At 31.9% G+C, this 23,623-nt stretch overlaps 2 protein-coding genes across 2 annotated transcripts; both read left to right on the forward strand.

Moving 5' to 3' along the window:
• Positions 1–3,060: 3,060 nt before the first annotated feature.
• On the forward strand, positions 3,061–7,051 carry LOC132758058 (uncharacterized). Its single transcript, XM_060749574.1, has 6 exons — positions 3,061–3,097; positions 3,773–3,836; positions 4,965–5,041; positions 5,670–5,808; positions 6,092–6,179; positions 6,926–7,051. The coding sequence occupies exons 1-6, from the start codon at positions 3,061–3,063 to the stop codon at positions 7,049–7,051; spliced, it is 531 nt and encodes a 176-aa protein (XP_060605557.1).
• Positions 7,052–8,717: 1,666 nt separating this feature from the next.
• Positions 8,718–21,300, forward strand: LOC132758059 (G-protein coupled receptor GRL101-like). The gene is made up of 8 exons (XM_060749575.1): positions 8,718–8,742; positions 9,357–9,473; positions 10,116–10,180; positions 11,381–12,890; positions 14,183–14,322; positions 15,134–15,185; positions 19,782–20,020; positions 21,125–21,300. The coding sequence occupies exons 1-8, from the start codon at positions 8,718–8,720 to the stop codon at positions 21,284–21,286; spliced, it is 2,310 nt and encodes a 769-aa protein (XP_060605558.1). The 3' UTR covers positions 21,287–21,300.
• The last annotated feature ends 2,323 nt before the right edge of the window (positions 21,301–23,623 follow it).

Consider the following 23,623-nt stretch of genomic DNA (forward strand, 5'->3'; position numbering starts at 1 on the left):
TTGAAGCATATCGGGCCAAGAACCTTTTGATCATACCTTGTATATAGGTAATAATATATAGCGCATTTAAAGGTTCAAATGTATGTATTCCACGCATATATTTATAGGTACAAATATGTCACGCACATATATAGAACAATATTGATGGTCGCTTTAAATGGATGATGAAATTTCAGATCATGCTCTTCCAGAATAATAATGTATTGTGACAATTACACAACAATAAAAATTGTACGACCACTTTTGCTATGATTTGCAGAAAAAAATCGATTTTAGATCTAATTCTCATTGTGCATGTTGTGTTTCTTGTATTTTATGCTTTTTGGTGTATCACTAGACCTATGTAAGAATGTCAATTTTTTCGTCTTTAGGTGTTTGGCCCTCAATGGAGTACCTTAAACATATTATTAATTATATCGTTGTGTGGAAACATTTCCGAACATGTAATTGAAAAATGATCACATACATGTAATGTCAAGTCTAGGATATCAACAGTTTTTGAAAAGCAATTTATCGATGAATATATTGCCTCCTTTATTTGCCCTAATACATAAATCATTATCTTTGCACGTGAAAATACAGTCCGGTACCATTTAAGTTACATACAAAGTAAACTATTTAAAATAAATAAAAACAAACATCGTTTTTGGCGATTTATTAAAATACTGTTAACAGCGCTTTAGGCATTTCATAAAAATGCTGAAACACTTCAGTATTTGTTTTTCTAACGCTCATGAAACCTTTATCTTACCGATATTGCACTGGTAAATAAAGTAGAAAAAAGTGAAACAGTCATTGTGAGTGATATGGCAAAATGTAGTTTAGAGTATATTTGCATGACTTCAGGCAGAATTGTATCCATCTGTATTTAAAATACACTAATACAACCATCAGTACTTTAAAAAATTAAATAATTGATTATTGAGCATATTTTAAGCTATATACATGTACCAAGTCCAGCTTTATACCGACTACCATATAATATGTTCAGCTATATACCGACTTGCGTTCAAGATTAAGCTGCCTGATAACACACTGTACTATATTTAATGTGTGAACAAGTCGAATACTTACTTATTTTAGGTGCTTATTAATGTACTGTTTTTATCATTATTTTTATTTTGCTTAGAGTATACAAATTCGGAATGTGGAATACATGAGTTTCAGTGTGAAGATACTGAACATGTACAGTGTATCCCAATGAGCCGATATTGTGACTATATCACCGATTGCGCCGACAAATCGGACGAATTGACCTGTAGTAAGAATTTTTTTTATATTATTACACATCAACCATTGAGGGTGTTTCTTGTCATATAAAGATAGTAGTGAACGTGTACAACTAGTTTCCGAAATTTCAATACTATAATACAAGTATACCAGATAACTGCTGGTTAATTAAGATAATTCCGCAAAGTCGGCAATGTATGATTTACATTTATCACACACCCCGTGCCGATTTTGCGACTCCATAAATATGGTATTGCACGGCCAGAGCCAGAGGCTCGCATAATATAAATTTATTTAACTTGTGCAATAAATTTATTTAACTCGTGCAATAAATTCAGTATTGAACTTACACTCATTCAATATCCTCTATTTAGTGGGTTCAAAGTGAATGCAGGACAATAAAAAGTGAGATATGATAAAATAAAATGATGAACAATTTGCAGAAACACTTTCAAGTCTATGTTTTTTGGACTAACATATAAAACTACATATTTTAACAATAAGAATATTTACCTTGAATGTGCAAAATTTCTAAAGACAAATTCAAATCTTTGACCTTAATTTCCTTGGTCTTTAATAATATAGCACATTCAAGATATATTTCTTATTGTTTTAATTTTTAGTTTTATGCTTACCGGCCCTTAAAGTGTAATTGCAAATTGTTTTATTTTAAAATTCATCTTTAACAAACTTAGTTAAAATCTAACATGGCTGACAATGCGGAATAACCTTAAAGAATGAGTAGGTTAATAGATTTTCCAAACCTGAAAAATGTCTTAAAGACATCGATAAAAATAGAATAGTTACCCATGTATAACCTTTACTGTACGTATATGACACAATTTCTTAGTTTCCTGCCCAATCAAAAATGAATGTATTGTGTAAATATTGTTGATCATACAAAATGTGAATATAGAATAAATAATTTTTAACATAGTTATTTTGATATAGTATGTATTAATGCAGGTCATAATTCTTAAGAAATTGATGTTGTACTTATCTCTTTCAGTCCGTCCAAACTGCATGGTTGGTGAATTTCGCTGTACAAATGGACAATGCATATCAAAGGGAGATAAGTGTGACATTAAAGTTGATTGTTTTGATGGTTCGGACGAAACAAATTGTGAAGATGGTATATTTCTTTAGACCCTGACTAGATTACTTTTAACATTATTTACATGTAAATAAAGTATATTACGTCTCTGATGTGTTATATTTGTATTCTCAATGCAGTTAATTCAGTTGTGTTTTTTTTTCTTTTCTTTTTTTATATTAATTTCTTACGCATTGAGGTTCGACTTCTTGGGGGAAGTGGCTTTGTTTTTCTTTTTTCCGCCAATATTTTCTTATAATTATTCTTATATAATGTTTGATGTTAAACTCTTTGTTCGTTAAAAATGAGATGAAAATAAAAATTCTGATATCAAATATGATGTTACATCTTAATCCCTTGCATGTCTGCCTGATTAACAATAGAACGTTAAATCCAGGGGTTATGGCAGTTGTTCAAAAAAATTTAGTCTCACGGTCATTTGTCTCTAACTGCTTATTCAGAAATCGTATTGGAGAGTATTCGGTTAATAACTTTCAGGGGTACAATGTATCAGTAAATAGGTGTAAGTTATCCAGAACATGTTTTAAACAGCGTTAACACCGACCTTGCTTTCTTAATTGACTGTAAAATGATGCCTTTTTACATTATATTTTATCCTAACTGATCACATAATACGATGTATGATAATTTTGTATACCTTTTTATCCACTTAAACAGTTGACTGTACTGAATCAGGAAATTTCTTTAGTTGTGATGGTGAAAGTGTGTGCATCCCGATGAGTAAAGTATGCGACGGATTTGTAGACTGCCCAGGTAAGACATTGAAAAAAAGAGATTTTTTTATATCACTGTGTAGTAAAACAAAGCAAGTTTTTATACTTAGTTTCATAACTTACAGTCCTACTTATTGCATATGCGATGGTCATGTGACTGGATTTTGTCGGAGCAGCTAACGCATTCAAATGTCACGCTGCCTTAATCAGTGTTGTCATATTTTCAATAGGTGATATTGATTTTCATTTGTAATAAAGAGAAAACATACATTAACTTTATGACTGATATGATATTTGACATGGTGATCCAAAACCTCTTTAATGCCCGGCATCATTTCAGAATGTTATATTACAATTGCTTGTACCAATTGCTAAAAATATGAGCGTATCCTTCGTTTTCTATAGTACTAGATTCATTGTTTGTTTGTTGTTATTGTTGTGATTTTTGTGAAAATGATATAAATGTGCTGTTATCTTTTTGACTGCAATGATGAGAGCATTATTTAAAGTAACGTCACAAATGTTTATTTGACATAGCGGGACCAGAACTTTTTTGGAGAGGTTTGTTTTTCTAGATGAATGCTAGATAAAAACCCCAGTTAATCAAATAGGAAAGAAATACAAAGTTTATGTTTTCAGGCCTTTACATTTCAGTTAAGTTCCTTAAAAATGCTCGTACTTTCTTGATTTTTGCAAGTGCCTTGTAATATTTTAGGACGATTAAAGTCTGATGAGAGCGGTTGCGAACATGTAATGGTGAAAGAAAATTGTGAACAGTGGTGAGTGCTGAATATACAAATATACTAAAATTTGTACGACTTATGACCTGATTTTCTTATTTCATGGCATGAGGACCATAAATTATAATTCCATAACTTTGTAAAAATAATGTCAAGTCCAAATATATATACATACTGCGGTTTTGTGTATTTGGGTATAAGTTAAACAAAGTGTATGTCTTTTGTGGACTAATTTCTGTATTAAAGCGGGAACCAAATATATTCAGATTTAGGATCTTTAAATTAAAATGAAACCACTAATATGAGAAAAATGTAGCATAGGAAAAGAAAAACATGTTAGTATATAAAAATTTGAAACTGGAAATATTTGAAAATGTCACCATGGTTATTTCAAGATTGTCGTCCTATTTTTTATATTTTATTTTTTCTTCACGTGTTCTTTCCTTACAAATTATGTTCTTGCATTTTTTGCAAAGATTCTCTAAGTCAAAATGTTACACCTGTAAGGTAGAAAGAACTTGTTGCAATAAAACAACAAAAGTTTGGATATAATGTGCTTTCCCATGAAAAGGCAGGTATTTTTAAATATATTCCATAATTTTGGGACAATTTATCACAAAATCTGGAGGAGGAAAAAGTTAATTACAACGTAACGTCTGTTGTACATGTCTTTCAGCCATTTTTGCATACATACCAAGAAGAAGGAAAAGAATTGTAGGCGTTTTACTTGTTTATATAATAATCATATAATATAGTAGATAAAAGAATGCACGTGCATACCATCTCACCGTAGTTTATCCATAAATGTTACTAAGCTCGGAAATGTTAGGGTTCATGCTATCATATAAATGTTTATACTGTATCACTTAGAGTTTTTCAGTTTTTTTTCAAGCAAGATGTTTCTTTCTTATATGCAAATGAAACTGTTTTGTCACTTTTTCCTTCTAATACATCGGCATTTATAATTATAAACATATTATACAAACAAACAAATGATAAACATTTTTTATAGCCGGTGTCGTAAATTTGAAAATACCGCTTGGTTATTGGCAATCCAAACTATAGTACAAGGACCCTTTGCACCGACGTTAGGAAAAACGTAACAATATTAACGTGAAAATGGTGTGTTTTTCAAAGTTTACATAATTACATTCTGTCTTGATATAGGTATGCAGATGGTTTTCGTCAATCAGGCACATACATAATTGACCTTGCAAAGAAACTCGCCGATGGAGACAACGACGGTAAGATGAAAGGGGTTTGATTTGTATAGAAATCACCTGTTGACACCGTTACTTCTATAACTGTACCTCAAATGAAACTATTGAAACATTAAAATTAACACCAAATGCTGTTTGAGTTATGTCATTATTAGTCATCTCTGTTGATATATTTATAATAATATAAATTCTCAACTTCCAGCAAATCAACATATTTAAGAAATACACATAGACTAAACTTTTACTTTCTGGTCACTTTGGTTGAAACTTATTCAGTTCGAGATAAGTGATATGACGTAGGTTTATTTAACGCCAAGTGTGATTGTAATTTAAGCTAATGGTTCATTTAACTTTTTTTTACTGTAGGTTTGCTCAACTTTTAAACAAAAGGTCCGTTTGACTTTAAAGTATAGATTTGTTAACAATTTCGCTGAAGCTATTCGGTAAAAGATATTAATATCCAATGCCGAATAAATTTATTTAGTTACATATAGGGTTTTTAATATTTAAAAAAGCTCCATTTGACTTCAAAGCGTATCTTCTTGCAACAACAAAAAGAAAAGAACAATCTCTTGAAATCTAAAGCACAAGTTTTATCAATGTATGATTGTTTAGCACTTATACTTAAATTTGTTTATTTATCAAATTGTAGGCTCGTTTACAGTGGAATGTGAATTTGATGAGGCCTCAGGCATCATTTCAACAGTACTCCATCATACCAATGAAGCCTCTGTCCGCCTGAAAGAATTATTGGAAACCTACCATCTGGAGTATAATTCGGCAATAAAAAGGTGAAAATATATAGAGGATATTGAAGTTTTTCTCTAAAGAAAAGAATTTAATTTCATCGAGTGGTATGAAAATAATTATTTCATGAGTGGCGGTAGCCGCGAGTTGAATATGATAATTTTACTACTGCAAGATGCAATATGCAATTCAAGAGGTCTTTTAGTATAAGAGTTAAATTAAATCAAAATAGGACATCTGATATTATTTTGAGATAGAAATAATGTTTAAACGTAATTCATGTCATCACTGTCGAAAATCTTTTACAATGTTGATTTCGTCTTGCAGTACACTGAATCCAAACCAGAACCTTGTAGGTATCATGGCAAGCTTTGGTTCAAAGTGTTTACAAAAGATTGAGGTGGAGTGTTTTCAGGTGAAATATTTGTTTCATTTTTTTATTTCTATTATAATTATTATTATCATTATTATAATAATTATTATCATTATTATTATTATTTTAATTATTATAATTTTTATCATTATTATTATTTTTCTTATTATTTTTATTATTATTATTATTATTATTTATATTATTATTATTATTATTATTTATATTATTATTATTATTATTATTATTATTATTATATACTAGGCTTATCTGTAGGTAAACCACTTCTATTGAATATAAAGCTGACATTTTTAATGACAATATGTATTCACTGTGTGTTTAAATAAAGTGTGTGTAAATCAAATCATACCATAAATTCTTTAAGTGCAATCTCACCTTCACTTAGATACAATAGCATTCATCAGTATTTTCAAATATCAAAATTTAGCATAATATTAAGAAAACAGTCTTTAGAATATTATTTGAAATCTGTAAATTGAAAGAATTTCTTATGAAATAACTATCATCGTAAAACTCTTTGAATAAGAATATTCAAGTTCTTTAAACTGCTTACTGTTGTGTTACAATATCATATCCGATGTTGTAAAATACGCCGAGGTAGAGAGTGGCTCCATGGAAGTGGAAATAATATTCGAGAGAATACTTTCTATATTCGGATAAAAAGCATTCATCAACTTAAGCAATAATATCAATTGTCATTTAACAATTTCTGTCACGTTCAGTGCATTTTCCGCTTAATATCATTTCTATAATTATATGTAAAACTTTAGGCACCTGACATAGACGATGACATTAGAATCATTGGGTATGATGGGGTTCCGCATACATCATGTCGTCCCTATAGACAAGATTGTCTAAATAAAGACGGAATCCCAATGTGTAACGTGACCCGGTAAGACAAACATTAATAATACTGAATATTCTGTTATACTTTTATCTAAATAATTAATATGTGATTATTTACCATCTTGTTTGTTAATTTCCATATCAAATGTAATTTCATATCAAACAGTCTTATCAACAATATTTAAATTTAGCCTTTCTATCATTTTAAGAGTTAAAGAATTCTTTTGATCGGGTTTAATGTCTCACCGACACAGTATAGGTCATCTGGCGACTTTCCAGCTTAGCTTTACTGGTAAAAGAAGACCTCATGTACCTCTCATAAGTTCAGGCACAAACGGACACGGTAGAAGAACCACCGATATAAACCAGTTGGATAGCTTTCTCACATCACAATGCGACGACGCTTGTTTAAGAAGTCAACATCAGTTCATTATTGTACTAGAAGTAACAAAATCAAATATTGTGGTGTAAAATACAATGTTTATTACAATATTGATTCTATTAGAATTAGCTGAAAAAACCTATAAAAGGCTTGGCTAGCTATGTTAGCGCCTTTTCGAAGATAGGTTTGACATTAGTGCATCCATACACCATCATTTTTATAATTGACAATGAAAAATAGCTTAATTAATTGTATATAATTGTTCATACGATTCAATAATATTTTGGTGTCATTAAAATTTTTAAGTTATTTGGCATAATATAAAAAGTCTTTATATTTATTACTATTTTCTCGTTTTATGTAAAAGTTTTTCTTACTAGATGAACATGACCAAAACGTCGTGCAAATAACAAACAACACTAACATGAATGATGTTTTAAATAGTTTCTATTTATGTCACTTTCAATTGCATTGACATATATTTTATAAATAATTATTATTGCAATTGTGCTTTACAAGAACGTTTTGATGTACATATGTTTTTAAAACTGATACTTTCAGCTGCAATTGTTTGTTAAGCAAAGCTGATTGGTTAACTATGCCACGTAATCAATGGTTCAAAGACGTATTTTTTATTGACAACCCGGACTATATGCCAATAAGAACAATGCGAATGCGGGGTGCCAAGTATATTGGTCGACTGAACATTGCCATTGGTCCCCTAGTCTGTAACTCTAGTAAGTAAAAGAATACATTATCTTAAACATGTAGTTTGAAAGTTTCATGTTACTTGTAAAGAACCGTCTCTTTAAGGGACAGAAAAGTAGGACTCATCTTTTCTACTTCAATAGAATCATGAAATCCTGTAAAACTAAACTCTCTTTATCATACAATGTTACTTTGAAAATTGCTTCATGGCAAGGAGAAACAGTGGAACAGTTTAACCCTTAGTATGCAAGGATTTATATTGATTTGATTTTGTCACCGGTTATGGCAATGCGTGCAGTTTGACTAGACTCTATAAGCTGACTGTCTTTATTTTTTTTTATTTTTAATATCCCTAAATTAACAATGGACAGTTTCAATCAAGTTCATATCAGAAATTCAACAATATGATAACTTAAAAGATATCAATGTTTGTATTATAGCCATGCTGAAGACGTCTTCTAGAATTAAATGTAACAATGGCAAAGTGGTATCAGCAGGTGCTCGATGTTTATATAACATAGACAGCTACGGGTCAGTGACTGGTTGTCGTGATAACACGCATCTCTTGGACTGTGGTACAGTTTTTGTTAAATAATGATTTTTTGTTCATTAAGAAAAATGAAAGAATGATGAAAAGTTTTACATCATTCTGTAAATTGATTTTAATTTCACACTTTCAGGTGGTCATTTCTTGATAAAAAATATACGTATCTCAAACACGTATTCTTTTGATAATGATAAATTATTTATATATAATTATATAATCACAAATGTTTAATCATAAATTTTTTTCGGGGGGGGGGGGGGTTCGAGTGGTTAAGGTCGTCGACCAAATTACTTGACTCTCGCCGCTGTGGGTTAAAATCCGTCCAGGGAGTTTTGATTCTAACATGTGAGGAAATTATCCACGTATCTTATGGAACGTCGGTGGTTTATCTCAAGTGCCCGTTCGTTCATTATGCTAGGAAGGGCATTCGTGGCTTTCCTCTACTTATACAGCTGAAAAGTCGCTATATGATCTTTACAGAGTTTGTTGACATAAAACCTAATTCCCTATTCAAAATAATCATAATGTAACGTCAATTGCACATCTGACTCTAAAATATAGAAAAAAATGCTTTATGAGTAATACATATTCATAACGTTGACCATCTCAGTAAAAATGTAAATGCTATTTCATTTTTTAAAAAAAGTTTCTGTTTGTTGGTTGGTCGGTGTTATTATTATTATTATTATTATTATTATTATTATTATTATTATTACAGACACATTTCCGTGCCCATACGGATTCGTCAAATGCCCCAATAGTTTTTGTATACCGTTGAGTTCTGTTTGTGACGACCGCATTGATTGCGAACATGGAGAAGACGAGATAAACTGCTGTAAGATATTTTGCATATAAATTATCAAATTATTGGAAATAATAACCATTATGAGGAGCTAGTAGATCGATGGTAAAGAATATCTTTATAACCTTTTGATGACAATATCAGATTTCATTTAATTCGTTTAATAACGGATAGAATAACGTTGAAAATACAATGTATTTATATATATAATAAAAATGTCATAAATAATATATATTTATATTAACATGTGTATCATATCACCACCGTTTCAACCATCAAATGAGATAAATATAAAACTTGATACATGCTGCTATGCATCTATACTAATATCATTTTCAAATATTTATGCTTTGTCTCGATTTAAAACTGTTCAATTTTTAAGGGAGGAGGTGTGTGGCCGGAAAGCTCAGTCTGTGAGCCATGGAACTGTATTTGGAGGGATACGGGTTCTAGTCCCTTTCATGCTGAAATTTTTCTCACCATTTGACAGATCTATTTCTGACATAGTCTCAATTACATCTAGATTTCGATACAGATCTTTATAATAATTTTATTGATAGACAAATTTAGGCTGGAGGCAAGAAAGATTGTGTTTCGTGAATATTACTATAAGTCAGATAAAAGGTAAAAACAGTTTCTGCATAAAATATATCTAGTACTTCATTTCTTTTACAGATACGTGGACTTGTCCAAAACATTACCGATGTAGAGATTCAAAAAGATGTGTACCATTTGCTAAGGTAATACATACTTCTATTTTGTCTTTATTAAGGTGTCACTCTGCTTATCGTTGGGTATATAGCAAATGAAAAGGTGAATGTCAAAATAAGTTCCGTTTTGCCATAATTTCTTCCATTTGAACAACTCACGTGGTCCAAGGAAATATATGTAACTATCAATTGGAGTTTACCTGTACTCTATAAAATGACGGGGCAGACTTTTTATGTTTTAGGCAGATTTATATTAACGTCAATATTTTCCAATATCGATCGTTAGTCAATCAACGTTATCACTGTCAATATTTTGAAATATAAAGTCAAATCTGCACATCTTGACAATGAATAAACGATCATAATGTCATTTTAATACAAATTATCAACAAAATACGGCTGCAATGGCTCAACTATACTGTATAGAGGCATTCCGTCTTCGGTATATTTCTTTCATTTATTTATTTAAAGTTAAAAGAAATAAAAATGTGTTCATAAGAAACGGATACCCCCACACTGAACTGTTTGTTTTGTCAGTCTACTGACGTACAGCAGGACAGTATAGCAGAGGGAGAGACAATGGCAATTCGACGTATTCCCCTCCCACCCACCTGTAAGCAGTGGGGCATAAAAACGTCCAATAAATATCCAATATTTCCATTGCTGACATCTTGATTTTTCCAAATATTAAAAATATCATATCTCAATCTTATAACCTAAAGTATGTTTAAAAGAAAATAAAAACAACCAAAAACCAAGATGCACAACTACTACATACACTGACCAACATTTTTGTGAAGTTTCATGACACAAGGTCAAATAATTTAAGCTAGGCGTGACACAAATTTCAAATTTTTTCTAAAACAAGGGCAATTACTCCGATAAACTGAGTCAATCCACACGCGCGCTGCACAGCTTCAACAGTCATCAGTCCTGTAAATTGTGTTAACTCTAGGTGAAGGTTTTTAGGACTACATGTGACACTACATAGGAAACACACGAACAAACACGCACAAACGGACGAACAAGGGCAAATCTCAATGTTCCTTAGAATGGGGGGCATACACACTTTTTTTTTATTTAAAACTAATGAATCTGCCTTATAAGCAGGATTTCTCTTATAATGTTCAACTAAAAATAAAAATAAAATGACTTACATATGTTTCATGTTGATTATTCTGTTTTTATCCAATTTTTCTTCTATTTTTTTAAATATTAATTTATTTCTAGGTTTGTGATAATGTGATCGACTGTTCGTTGGGAGATGATGAGACACACTGCAATTCTACATGTCCGTCTTTATGTACGTGTGTCAAGGGACACACCGATTGCAGCTCAAAGGATATGAAGTTTAAAAGCATAAGACATATCTCAAAGGACACAAGAAAACTCAATTTAAGTCATAACCAAGTCGTTTTTAACGATGACGTTTCTTTCTTTGATGAATTTGATCATTTAGCCGTACTTGGGTTAGCTCATTGCAAGATTTCTGATCTACCGGGGTTGATTTTTTTAAGTTTGAAAAATTTGCAGAAGCTCGATCTAAGTTTTAATAAACTGGTAAGAATTTCAAAACGGTCACTGTTTGGACTTGAAAACCTGAGGGAACTCAAACTTCAAGGGAACGTTTTGTTGTCCGAAGTTGCAGTAGGTGCGTTTAGAGCCTTCCGGCTAATGACGAGTCTTGATTTAAGCGGTTTGTTTCTGAAACAAATAGCCGAAGAAACTTTCGTTGGAATGAATAGCCTCGAAGTTCTGAACATATCTTATAACAAAATTGATACTGTTGAAGACAATGCTTTTAAACATTTACAAAGTTTGAAGAAACTTGATATTCAACACAACGTGATAACTTCGTTCGGTAAAGATTCGTTTGCTGATCTTAATAGCCTGTCATATCTATACACGGACTCGTTCATGTTTTGTTGCATTAAACCAAGTAGTTTAGAATTATCCAATTGCCTTCCACCACCTGATGAGTTTTCATCATGTTCAGATCTTATGAGGAATCAAATTTTGCGTGTATTTATTTGGTTCATTGGAGGATTTGCTTTTTTTGGGAACATTTTATCATTACTGTTTCGTTTTCTGTCAGAACGTGAAGCATTTAAATGTGGTTATGGCATATTGGTCACTAATCTGTCACTAGCAGATATGCTCATGGGCGTGTATTTGCTGATTATATCAATCGCTGATGTCACCTACAGAGGGAGCTATATTTGGAATGATACCACGTGGCGGAATAGTGCGTATTGTTCTTTTGCTGGCGGACTTGCGATATTATCAATTGAATCATCTGTTCTTATCCTTACTTTGATAACATTTGACAGATTTAAATCAATTAAGTTCATGAAAGGCTACAATGCCAAGAAAGCTATTTATTCCTGCATTACCGTCTGGATTGGTTCCATCACTGTTGCAGTTATCCCAATCTTACCTGTGCGGGAACTTCAGAATTATTTTGGGGAATCATTCTATTCCGTTTCCGGTGTTTGCCTCACATTACCTTTGACAACAAAACGTTTGTCTGGATGGAGTTACTCTGCAGGCGTGTTGATAGTGTTCAATTTCGTATGCTTTGTTTGCATTGCAATCGGTCAGAGCATCATTTACTTGACCGTTAGTGGAACAAAAATCATGCTTGAGAGCCCAGATCGTCGCATCGAATTCCAAGCTGCCAAAAGAATATCAACAATTGTAATCGCTGACTTTCTAGCATGGTTTCCTGTTTGCGCTTTTGGTAAGTTATAAGTATTTGATTAGATTCCCTCCCGCGGACAATGTGTAAATTTTACACGAAAAAAAGTAGTAGTTAAAATGACATGTTATATCATATCACATGTACCATAAATAAGAAGTCTGAAACATTAAAAAAAAGAAACAGGATCCCCAGTTTGTTATAACTTTTGGTCGTTTATTTATTATATTTAAGCGTATGTAAATAGATTACCACATATTTTACTGATACTACTATTTTCTATTTATTTAATATATCTGATGAACGTTCATATTTAATAACATTTTGTTTTCCTCATTATGAAAACGAGTCATAGTCAAGTGTTCCAGGAGCGAGTTTGAAACGTGTCTTATTCCATTCATTGAACTGGTTTAATGAATGACCTCAAAAGTAAGAATCCTATTACGTGCGTAAACAACGCTGCTAGTAACCCCCCCCCCCCAAAAAAAAAAGCAAAACACAAGCATGTTAAGCCCCAGTCACATTAGAGCTTACGACCACAGAAGACCAGTTCACGATCACCAGTGACCTCTGGTCGCGGACAATCTTTAGAACGTTTTACAACGGTCATCTGTGATATTTGACAGTCGCAGGTTATCTTATTTAGGTCCCTCCTTGCGATCAAACAGGTCGCTAGTGATCTTACAAGGTCTTAAGGCTGTCGCACGATGGTCGTTCGGAAGTGCGACAATCTTACGACAGTATTTACAAATTGCCACTAGTCACTGATAATCTTAAGTAGTCTTTAGTAATCGTGTGATGGTCGTACGACAAGTTGTAGGTGATCGCATGTTATGTCACGGGTAGTCGTAAGTAATCCCAGGCAATCATGAGACCATCGTACGTTTACTTATGACCTGTCGTGCGATTGGCAATGATGAAAGGTCTTACGATAGTCGCAAAAGTAAATTTATCTGTGAAAAAAATGGTTTTGGTCGCAGACAATCGCTGATGATCGTCAGTTTTACAAGTCGCCGGTGGTCGCAAGTAATCGTAAGCTCTAGTGTGACTGGGGTTTTAGGTAAACCATTGACTTAATAAATGAATAAAGTGCACTCAAACAACAAGCATGGTTTTGTCATGAAAATCATGTTGAGGCATTTATGTTCTGAATGTATATTGCACATCCATCGCCTAGGATGTTATGTAAGCAAAAATTGGATTCAAGTATACCGAATAAAGGTCAACTATGCAATTGAAAGTGTGACTGCTTTTGATATATTTTAATTGATAGAATATATATTATATGCATGCTTGTATCAGGTATTTCATAACACATATACTAACTTTTACAGGGGCAAATGCATTGTACGGTGGCACTGTGAGTGGCGATGTATATACATGGATAGCAGTGTTCGTTATGCCCCTGAAATCTGCGTTGAATCCAATTCTGATCACTTATTCTACTTTTAGTAACTCACAACTGGGTCGAAGGGTAAGAAAAAACTTGTTATCATTACCAAATATTTCAATTTAAGCATATTTCAAATATGAAAACCATGTAACTATTTACTGTTTGAGCAAATATTTCGTTAAATAAAGTAAATCCGACTGTTTTCCTACCTTATAAGCATATTTGAGCCGCGCCATGACAAAACCTTTCTTGACAGTTAATTATTGTGGCCTATTAACATCATGCCGTAACGCCGTCGGAAGCGATATTTGATCTTTATACAGATAAAGAATTGTCATCGTTATATTATGTATTAAATCACGATTCGTTAATTGTAGCCAATTTAGAAAAACACTTAGTTTAACAATAAAGCGCGTGATTAGAAAAAATGGGAATAACTCAATAATGATCGTATATTGTTGCAACTCATCGGTACTATGAAGGAGCTCAACTGGGGTCCAATGTCTAGACCAAAAGCAGACGATATATAAATGTCGAAAAGAATTTCAAGTCACGTGGAGTCCCTTTTATGTTTCTTACATATCAGCTTGAAAATTCCTCAGCTTTATTGAGTAAGCGTGAAGTGTTTTTTTTTAGATTGTTTAGTTCTAAAATGTTAAAGGATTCTTTGGTTACGACTTTTATGCCAAATGATATAAATAAATTTCGTTTCATCTTCCTTACTTGAAAGATAAAGGATCGTCTTTAATGTGGTCGTTTTGTTTATTATATTATTTATGGCTATAGAATAATGGTACATTTATAAGATAATTACAATGGATATCCGGCATATCACTGTGTTTTATTTTATTCACTGACGTATGGTTTTCATCAACTGTCATTTTTACTTCAGATCTTAAACTATTTTGGATTCCAGACAACTCGATTTTCAACTGGGAGGCAAGGTTTGTATTTTTACCTGGTACTATGTGTCTTCAATTATATTGAAAACAGGTGTACTTTGTAAATTTTGGCAATTTTTCCTTATTGTAATGCTTATAATAAATTTAAACAATAAAGCGACCTCCCTTCACCAAAATAAATAAATGAAAATCAATTTATGATGAAATAAAATTCATTCAAAATGTAGTAATAAGGATTTTATAGGTTTTTTTTTCATTTAATATCATATACCTTTTGAATACGTTGATTGTATAAGCCTTTCATTTAAAATATAAATGTACATTATGAATACAATGATTAAAATGGCTTTTTCATTAAAATTCGCTGATTTTAAAAGCTTTTGAAATGTTCATTTGAAAAGAGATGGCTTATCTACTTTTCATTAGAAATATTTCCTTATATACCGAGATGTGCGTTTATTTATTTTTACCCGTTAAAATATGGTTCTATATCAGTGAAATATGTTTCATAACTGTTAAAAAGCAAATATGAAATAATTTAAATTGATATGAAATTGGAAGGAATCAAAACTCATAATAATTATTTTCAGGACTACTTTTTTATTTTTCTGTGGCAGTTAGTAGTTTCTGTGGTTATGTTTTCTCAAAGCTTTGATGAAGTGTTATTGACCTACGAATAATCCATGTATTACTATGGAATGCCGTGACCTTTCCTTGTACAATGTGTCTTTATATGATGTCAATATATCGTTATATGATGTGCATTTTTTAATAAATTATGTGGAACCATCCTTTAAGTTATATAAGGTCAAAATAACAAGGTCAAAATAACTATATATTATGTTATTCTGTCCTCATATGATGTCAGTCTGTTATGAATATAATTATTGTATGGAACCATCTTTATATAGAGTAAACAATATATATTTGAGCCGTGTCACGGCAAAACCAACATAATGGGTTTGCGACCAGCATGGATCAAGACCAGCCTGCGCATCTGTTCGCTTACAGACCTTATAACAAGTAAAGAAACTGATAGCGAAAAGCATGGATCCTGATCAGACTGCGCGGATGTGCAGACTGATTTGGATTCATGCTGGTCGCAAACCCATTATGTTGGTTTTGTCATGACACGGCTCATATGATGAAAATGTTTCCTTTTATTATGTCAATCAATCAATATACAATGTGTCTTTTCAGTATATTATGTGGAACCGGTCTTATATAGAGTCAAATCAACACTATATTATTTAGAATCGTCTTTATTGGCGTCCGCGCCGAAGCGCGGCGCCTATTGGAATGAAATGAGATTTTGTGAAAGGGCGACAGCAACTTCTCGAGCCTTTTATAGTTGCCAATAATAAAAGCCGATCATTCCGATCGGTATTAGGGTGCTTGATTATTAATTAGTCGCGATATGTACAATGAATGGCGAACTGGAAAATTTCGCAATGCAAACATTTTCAAATGAAATAACCTTTTCCGTCAATAAATCGCGCTCTTAGGGGTATTTTTGCTTATCATTTTGTAGTACACAGTGGGTTATTATGGTATGTTATTCCGAAAGCTGTTAATAGAATGATGAGTTGATGACCTAAATATTCCGAAAATCTATTTATAGAGGGATGTACTCCTATCGGTAATTCCCGGTCTCTCCCGGGATTTACTAATGACCCGCGAATAGTACCACATGTTTATTGTCCGGTCTCTCCCGGTTTTGGAGTAGATGTTTGATATGGTTACAGAACAGAACAAATATTTTACAGATAAATAAGCTTTGTTTCAAAATGAATGTTTGTCACTTAGTTTGGTTACAATAATTAATAAACACAGATCAACTCTCGAATTGATTGATTATTATTATACATAAACATACAATTCGAAAAAAAAACCCAACAACACAAATCGCATGTTATATTTTATCTATATGAGATAAAAACAATAAATATGTACAGTAATTCAGACAAAATGTACATTTTTATGGCATTAATATGACACTATCAACTTTAAAACATTTTATTTAATTTGTTATTCGTGTTTAGTAAAGATTCCAAGGAATTATTGAAAGCTACAAATCAGATTTTATGAATTATTCAATTGATTGATAATTTAAAAAATGATAAAGAAAAATACAAATGTACATGTATATGGTTTAAGAATAAACAATATTATATATTGAAAGATTAACCATGATTTACTGACTTTTTCCAGTTAAGTTTTGACCTATAATCGTCGATCATTATGACAATTGAATTCTTAAAATAGTAGTAAACGTAAAAACTCAGTATTAAAATAGCGCATAAAACACACACAAAAAAAGAAAAGAAAACAATATTCATAAAATCTGTATTTTTTTTATTAAAATAGAAATTACATTTATTGTATAATAAACAATTATGCTCAACATGATTAACATGGTAATATAACAAGTGTCATATTGTTACTTAGTGTGAACAGATACCTTAAGAGGGGGTCCTCGCTAATAGCGATAACATTATAAGGGACAATTACACAAGTATGGTGTTGATCATGCGTTACAGATATGGATTATAAATGATTGTATACATGTATATCCGTTGCTATTAATAACCACGATCATAAAGAAATAACAAGGAATATTCTAATGTCTAGCATGCCGATCAAAGTTATAAATAATGAACAATGTCTTTCGTCCGTTCATTCAAAAGTGATATACAATTCTGGTAAAACCCAAAGAACCATTAAAAAGTTTATAAGAATATCTTGTCATCATATATCTACTAGTTCATCTGCACCTGCTGTTTGGACGCCCTTTGATGCTTTGCATCAATGCTTTTCTTGTAAAGAGTTAGCTTAACAATATAATGTAAATGTGTCCTTATATGATGTCGATCTTTCATTATACAATGTGTTTAAATGAATATATTATGTAGCGCCATTTTTTATGTAGAGTCAAATCAACACTATATTATGTAGAATCGATTTTATAAAGAGTAAACTTAACAATTTGTCCGCAGTAAAGAACCGCCCTGGATTCCCTCAAGTCTTGAGATTTTATCACGTGTACTTCAACTGTTGGGATATAGACAGTCCCCGCCACGAACGATGCAATGTGGGATATTACCTGGTAAATTTAACCCTATCAGCATAATGACAAAAACAAACGATGTAATGATGTTTGCACTTCATATAAAGCAGTGGTCGTTTAAAAATAGATTCACATCGTGTAATGAAAGATTGACAAACTATATTGACTGTAAGTTGACTGTATATAATGATGCTACCAAATAATATACTCATAAATGCACATCTTATAATAGATTCACACCGTAAATTGGAAGATTGACATAATATATTTATAAGTTGACATTATATCAAGATGCTACCACACAATATACTCATGAATGCACATCGTATAATAATAGATTCACGTTGTATAATGAAAGATTGACATAATATATTGATAAGTTGACATTATATCAAGATGCTTCCACATACTATACTCATGAATGCACATCGTATAATAATAGATTCACGTTGCATAATAAAAGATTGACATAATATATTGATAAGTTGACATTATATAATGATACTACCACATAATATATTCATAAATGCACATCGTTTAATGATAGGTCGACATCTGACATATAAAGACACATTGACATCATATATTGTTCAGTTGAATTCATATAAGGATGCATCCACATAATATATTCATTAGTGCACATTGTATAAAGAAAGAGTGACACGACAACGTTCATGTTTATAATCACAAGACAGTCAATGATTTCCATATATTACTGCGCACTGTACAGTGGCAACTGCAAAACAAATAGGAGTTTTCGTAAAAACAACGACTGTATTGCCATCTATACGATTTAAGTCCTTATTGAACCCCACCCCTCCTCTTCCCCTGTTTAAATAACAATAATTGATAGAGCAAGCAGTACATGTATAAGATTGTTTCTTATTCGATAAATTAAGTCACTGACTATGTTTTGATAATTATTAATAAAGTTATTATTACACTTTTAAGCTCATTTCGAATGAAAGTATAATTTCAAAACGCCTCTTTCCGTTTTTTGTTGACTTTTTTGACGGAAATTAAATAAGATTGAGTTTTTAAAAACAAAAGCGTCTGAAACGCTGAAATGCTTTGCAATAAACTTTGACGTGTGATCAGATCTAGGCGTAAGCAATGATGGTACTCTGTATTGTATCATTTTTCTGGTAGACAAGACAAGCAGTGTCATAATTATATTGTTATTTACCGCAGTTTGTCCATTATCAAAAATAAATTCAGTAATTAAGGGGCTTTCTTGGCGGAATGGTTATGCCGTTTGACTTTAAACCTCTTGCACTTTGCCGCTGTGGGCTTGAAACGAGCAAGGGTCTTTGTATATTGTCATGAACGCGATTATCTGGCTAGCTTGCGAAATGCCGGTGCTCACCCGTGCCTTAAAAACGCGGGAAGGGTCATCGGACTTCTTTCTTCACCAATAAAGCATGAAAGTCGCTATGTGCAAATCAGTGTTTGGGGTTATTTAAAACACATCAAAATAAACATAAATTATGCAAATGTATATTAGAACCATTAATAGAATAATTGTCTTACGCAGTAATAGATATATGTGTTGTTTTTTTCTTTTTCTTTAGTTTCAGCATACTTACAGAACGTTCACAAGATTTATAAAATGAGATGTCTTGTCCTTCACAAAGAGAAAACACACCAATCCTTAAAGGAATATTTAACATCTGTAAGGAACGTACCGATAACAGACTTTGTGATTGTCACGGCTCGTATGGCGTTTATCCTTGACAAAATACATAATATGGATTTGACCATTGGGCGATTCGGAAACGACAATGTTCTAATAAATCCAGACACAAACAAGGTAAAACATTTATAATTTAAGCACATGAACTTGATTAACATATGCTATGAATAATCCATGGCTGTCTGTCGCTGGTTTTAAGCAAACCATTATCATCTCTATACTAAACTTATTGAGAATGAGATGTCCGTAAGTGTTCTTTTGAAGACTAAAATATTATTGTCACACAGGGGCAGCTCGTTAGTGGTCCGTCGTCAATCAAATGACTTCACTTCAGAAATAACATATGCATGAATTCATATCGTCTATAGTAGACCTCTACCAAGTTTGTTAAAATAGTAGCCCTAAGTGGCCCTTGATATATGAATCATTTCTTTAAAAAGCATCAGAGACTTTTGATAGCAACTAGCGAGTTCCATAGCAAACACTGACTTACATTGTTTCCTTAACAATCATTGATGATCATAGCCACAACTGCATTTCCATAGCAGCCATCCCAATAACAATTGGCATTCATGGCAACCATTGACTTTCCTTAGCAATTACTGACTTTTATTGTATCCATCTACTCCCGATAACATCGTAAAATTTGATTATTTCTTAAAGAGTTACCCGCACTTTCGCTATTTCAATTCCAAGTATGAACATTATGGTTTCAGTTTCATACTTGAACTTGATAATTGCTTTTCATTTATAGTAAACTACAATTTTATAAGTATCTTGTCAGATAGAGCCTTTATTATTAGGTGTACAGTAACAGGTTATCATGATTTTTTGTTTTATTTTATAAAATTGACATTATATATCAAAGTTTTACAAAGAAACTTTATTGACATTGTAAATCCTATTTTTGTCATTATAAGCATTTACCTCTTCGATTAAATATTTTTCGGTTTATTCTTTTAGGATACTCCGTCAATGTTAATTTATTAATGTTTACAATTATTCAGTCCAAATAACCATATAATATTGACAATTTGAAAACTGTTTAAGCCTCTAGCAGAAGGCTCGAGGCGGTTGCGTATGTGTTTCATTTTTTCTTATAGTCTCTTCTATAAACAAATAAAATCTGATTCTTAAACATGTTTTCCTTTGTCAAATATAATCCTTTTCCAAAACATCATTTTAAATGATTCACATTGGTTTAATCTGATTTATTTTTAGGCGATGAGACGACTTGTGATAAAAGGTTTACCACGTGAAGCTAAAGACGACAACGAAAAGAGTACAAGCGTGTATGATTTCGGTACCGTGATTGGTTGGATGCTGAAACGTTACAATGTACAGAAACTAAGAAGGGTCAATTATCCGGGTCAGGAGGCATAAAATGAGGACAACAACAACAACAACAACAACAAACGCTACTTGCTTAATTTAGATTTCTTATTTGTATATTTCAATATTGTTAAGTGTCAACAGTCTTGTATTGATTTTGTTCATGCGTAATTTTGTCTTTTAATCGTCTTTATAAAGCTTTTATTGAAATAGAGTAGGATGGAAAAACACAACACTTTATCATCTTTTGTTTTGTTACTTTGGTAATGTCTTTATCTAGTTAAAATACATTTTGATACTTCTGACTGTTGCAAAAACGTTTTACCTTCTGTGGAGAGCACAATTATACTTTCTTAATTGTAACATGCGAGGTACTTATCATCTAAAACACAAAGGTTGAGTGTGAAGTTATTAAAGATACACATAGCAAAGGTAAACATATTAGTCATTTGACTTCCATACAAGAAAACTAAATCACCTTAGCTGTAAATATTGCAAAAAAACTGAAGACTCCAAATATGGCCATTGTGTTACTTTTGAAGTATAGGACAAAATAAAAGTTTTTTACAAATAAAAAGATACCAATTTTCAGGTCTAATGACCTTGTACAAGACTTGTCAATGTGACTTTATCTCTCAAAGAAATGAAAATCAATCTATAAACTATAAAATATATCTATAAATTTAGCAGTAAAGAGAAACTTTACGTAAATTTGCTTATCCAAAAATGGACTTCTTTAGGTACATATTTTAGAAAGAAAATGGTTACCACGACAATCTATGCAGCGATTCACGGAGCGCTTTGAAATGGATGTATACATATTATTATTTATTACACTTAATAATTGTCTAATTGACGAACGGTGTGGCGTGAAAATGTATCATAAAAGCGCATGCCATAAACTCTATATATCCTTCTATACTGTGTAACATCTTTTGACGTCATATAACGGAAAACAATTTTGAAACAATGAATATTCATACAAGATGTCACTAAAATGATTGTTAATAGCTAGCATTGTTACATAATAATATAGGCTTTTTTTATTTAGATCAAAATCGCTACAAACGACGTATCCGTTAAGGCGTAAATAAAAAGAGAAGCTTAAAAGTGTGTACCTTTGCATACTTGGCGCTATGCTAACCAATGTATATGATATCCATAGAAAAAACTGAAAGTTTGTTTCCTGTTGTTTTTTTTAAATAACACTGAATAACTGAGTAAGAGATAAAATGTTCACCTTTATTAACGACAGAAATATCACAACAAAATTTTATTGCTTAAATTTTCAAATAAAATTGTTCGATGCGTATCAAATAGGGAAAAAAAGAATAAAATAGCTGTAACCAAGTATAATAATTTGCTGAAAAAAGCACACGTCAAGTTAAAGTTTTCACTTAAATTAACAGGAAAGAAATACACCTTTTTAATATTTCATTGTTACAGGGTTTTACATACATTTTACATACATGTATATACATTTTATAGACTCGCAGAAAAAATATGCAAATGATTTTGTTTGATTCTTCTTTTTTTCTAGATTTTTTATCGTAATTGCAATTGAAAGATCAAAGGTGAATGTCTGAATTTTAATTGAAAAAATACAAGGTGCTCTATTGGCTCTGTCATTGCCCATTGTCGCCTCGCCCGTCCATCCGCCCTCCCGTCAGTTAGCATTAAGGGGTGATATTTTTATCAAAGTACTTACTAGTTTTGGGTGAAATATTTCTTTCCGGGCACAAGGTTGCCTGTGCTGTTAATAACTACATGGAGAACGTCCGGCGGCCAAGATATTTCAGATAGAACAGTATATTTCTACAACACTTTATACATAGATATAGGACAATTGAGAGCATGCTTGGTTTTTTATTTTGTTTTTTTTTAAAGTGCGGTAAAGCCTGTTGGACTTTTTTTAGGTCTTCTATTGCTTGGCTATATTTTTTTTTTGCCATTTAACGTTTGTCATTAAACATATTTAAGTGCCATTTAAAAGCTGTTTAAGAATTCAAGTTAAAACTTAATACATGTATTTAAGAAAATTAGTGTTACATGTTGATAATTGTGAGATAAATTTGTTTATAATGTCATTGTTGTATTTTTATGACATAATTATATTTATAGCATTTACGTATCACGTGTCCGGCTTTTAATTAATGTTGATTAAATATTGTGGTTATTAAATGTATCGTGTATATTCAATTGGTTTTGTTGATTTACTTACCAGCATGGATCAAGACTAGCCTGCGCATCCGCGCAGTCTGATCAAGATCCATGATGTTCGCTTACAAACTCTATAGCAAGCAGAGAAACCGATAGCGAACAGTATGGACCCTGATCAGACTGCGCAGGCTGGTCTGGATCCATGCTGGTCGCAAACGCATTATGTTG

The sequence above is a fragment of the Ruditapes philippinarum genome, unplaced genomic scaffold (genome assembly GCF_026571515.1).
Source record: "Ruditapes philippinarum isolate M1 unplaced genomic scaffold, ASM2657151v2 ctg6303_1_1_1_1, whole genome shotgun sequence".
NCBI classification, from domain to species: domain Eukaryota; kingdom Metazoa; phylum Mollusca; class Bivalvia; order Venerida; family Veneridae; genus Ruditapes; species Ruditapes philippinarum.

What these genes read in the sequence shown, in the direction of transcription:
- LOC132758058 (XM_060749574.1), top strand. Translation starts at nt 3,061, where the DNA reads ATGAGTAAAGTATGCGACGGATTTGTAGACTGCCCAG. An exon ending in CGGATTTGTAGACTGCCCAG is followed by an intron (nt 3,098 to 3,772) that starts GTAAGACATTGA and finishes GTAATATTTTAG; the next exon opens with GACGATTAAAGTCTGATGAG. An exon ending in CGCCGATGGAGACAACGACG is followed by an intron (nt 5,042 to 5,669) that starts GTAAGATGAAAG and finishes ATCAAATTGTAG; the next exon opens with GCTCGTTTACAGTGGAATGT.
- LOC132758059 (XM_060749575.1), top strand. Translation starts at nt 8,718, where the DNA reads ATGATGAAAAGTTTTACATCATTCT. An exon ending in ACTCACAACTGGGTCGAAGG is followed by an intron (nt 14,323 to 15,133) that starts GTAAGAAAAAAC and finishes TTTTTACTTCAG; the next exon opens with ATCTTAAACTATTTTGGATT. An exon ending in TAAATCCAGACACAAACAAG is followed by an intron (nt 20,021 to 21,124) that starts GTAAAACATTTA and finishes ATTTATTTTTAG; the next exon opens with GCGATGAGACGACTTGTGAT.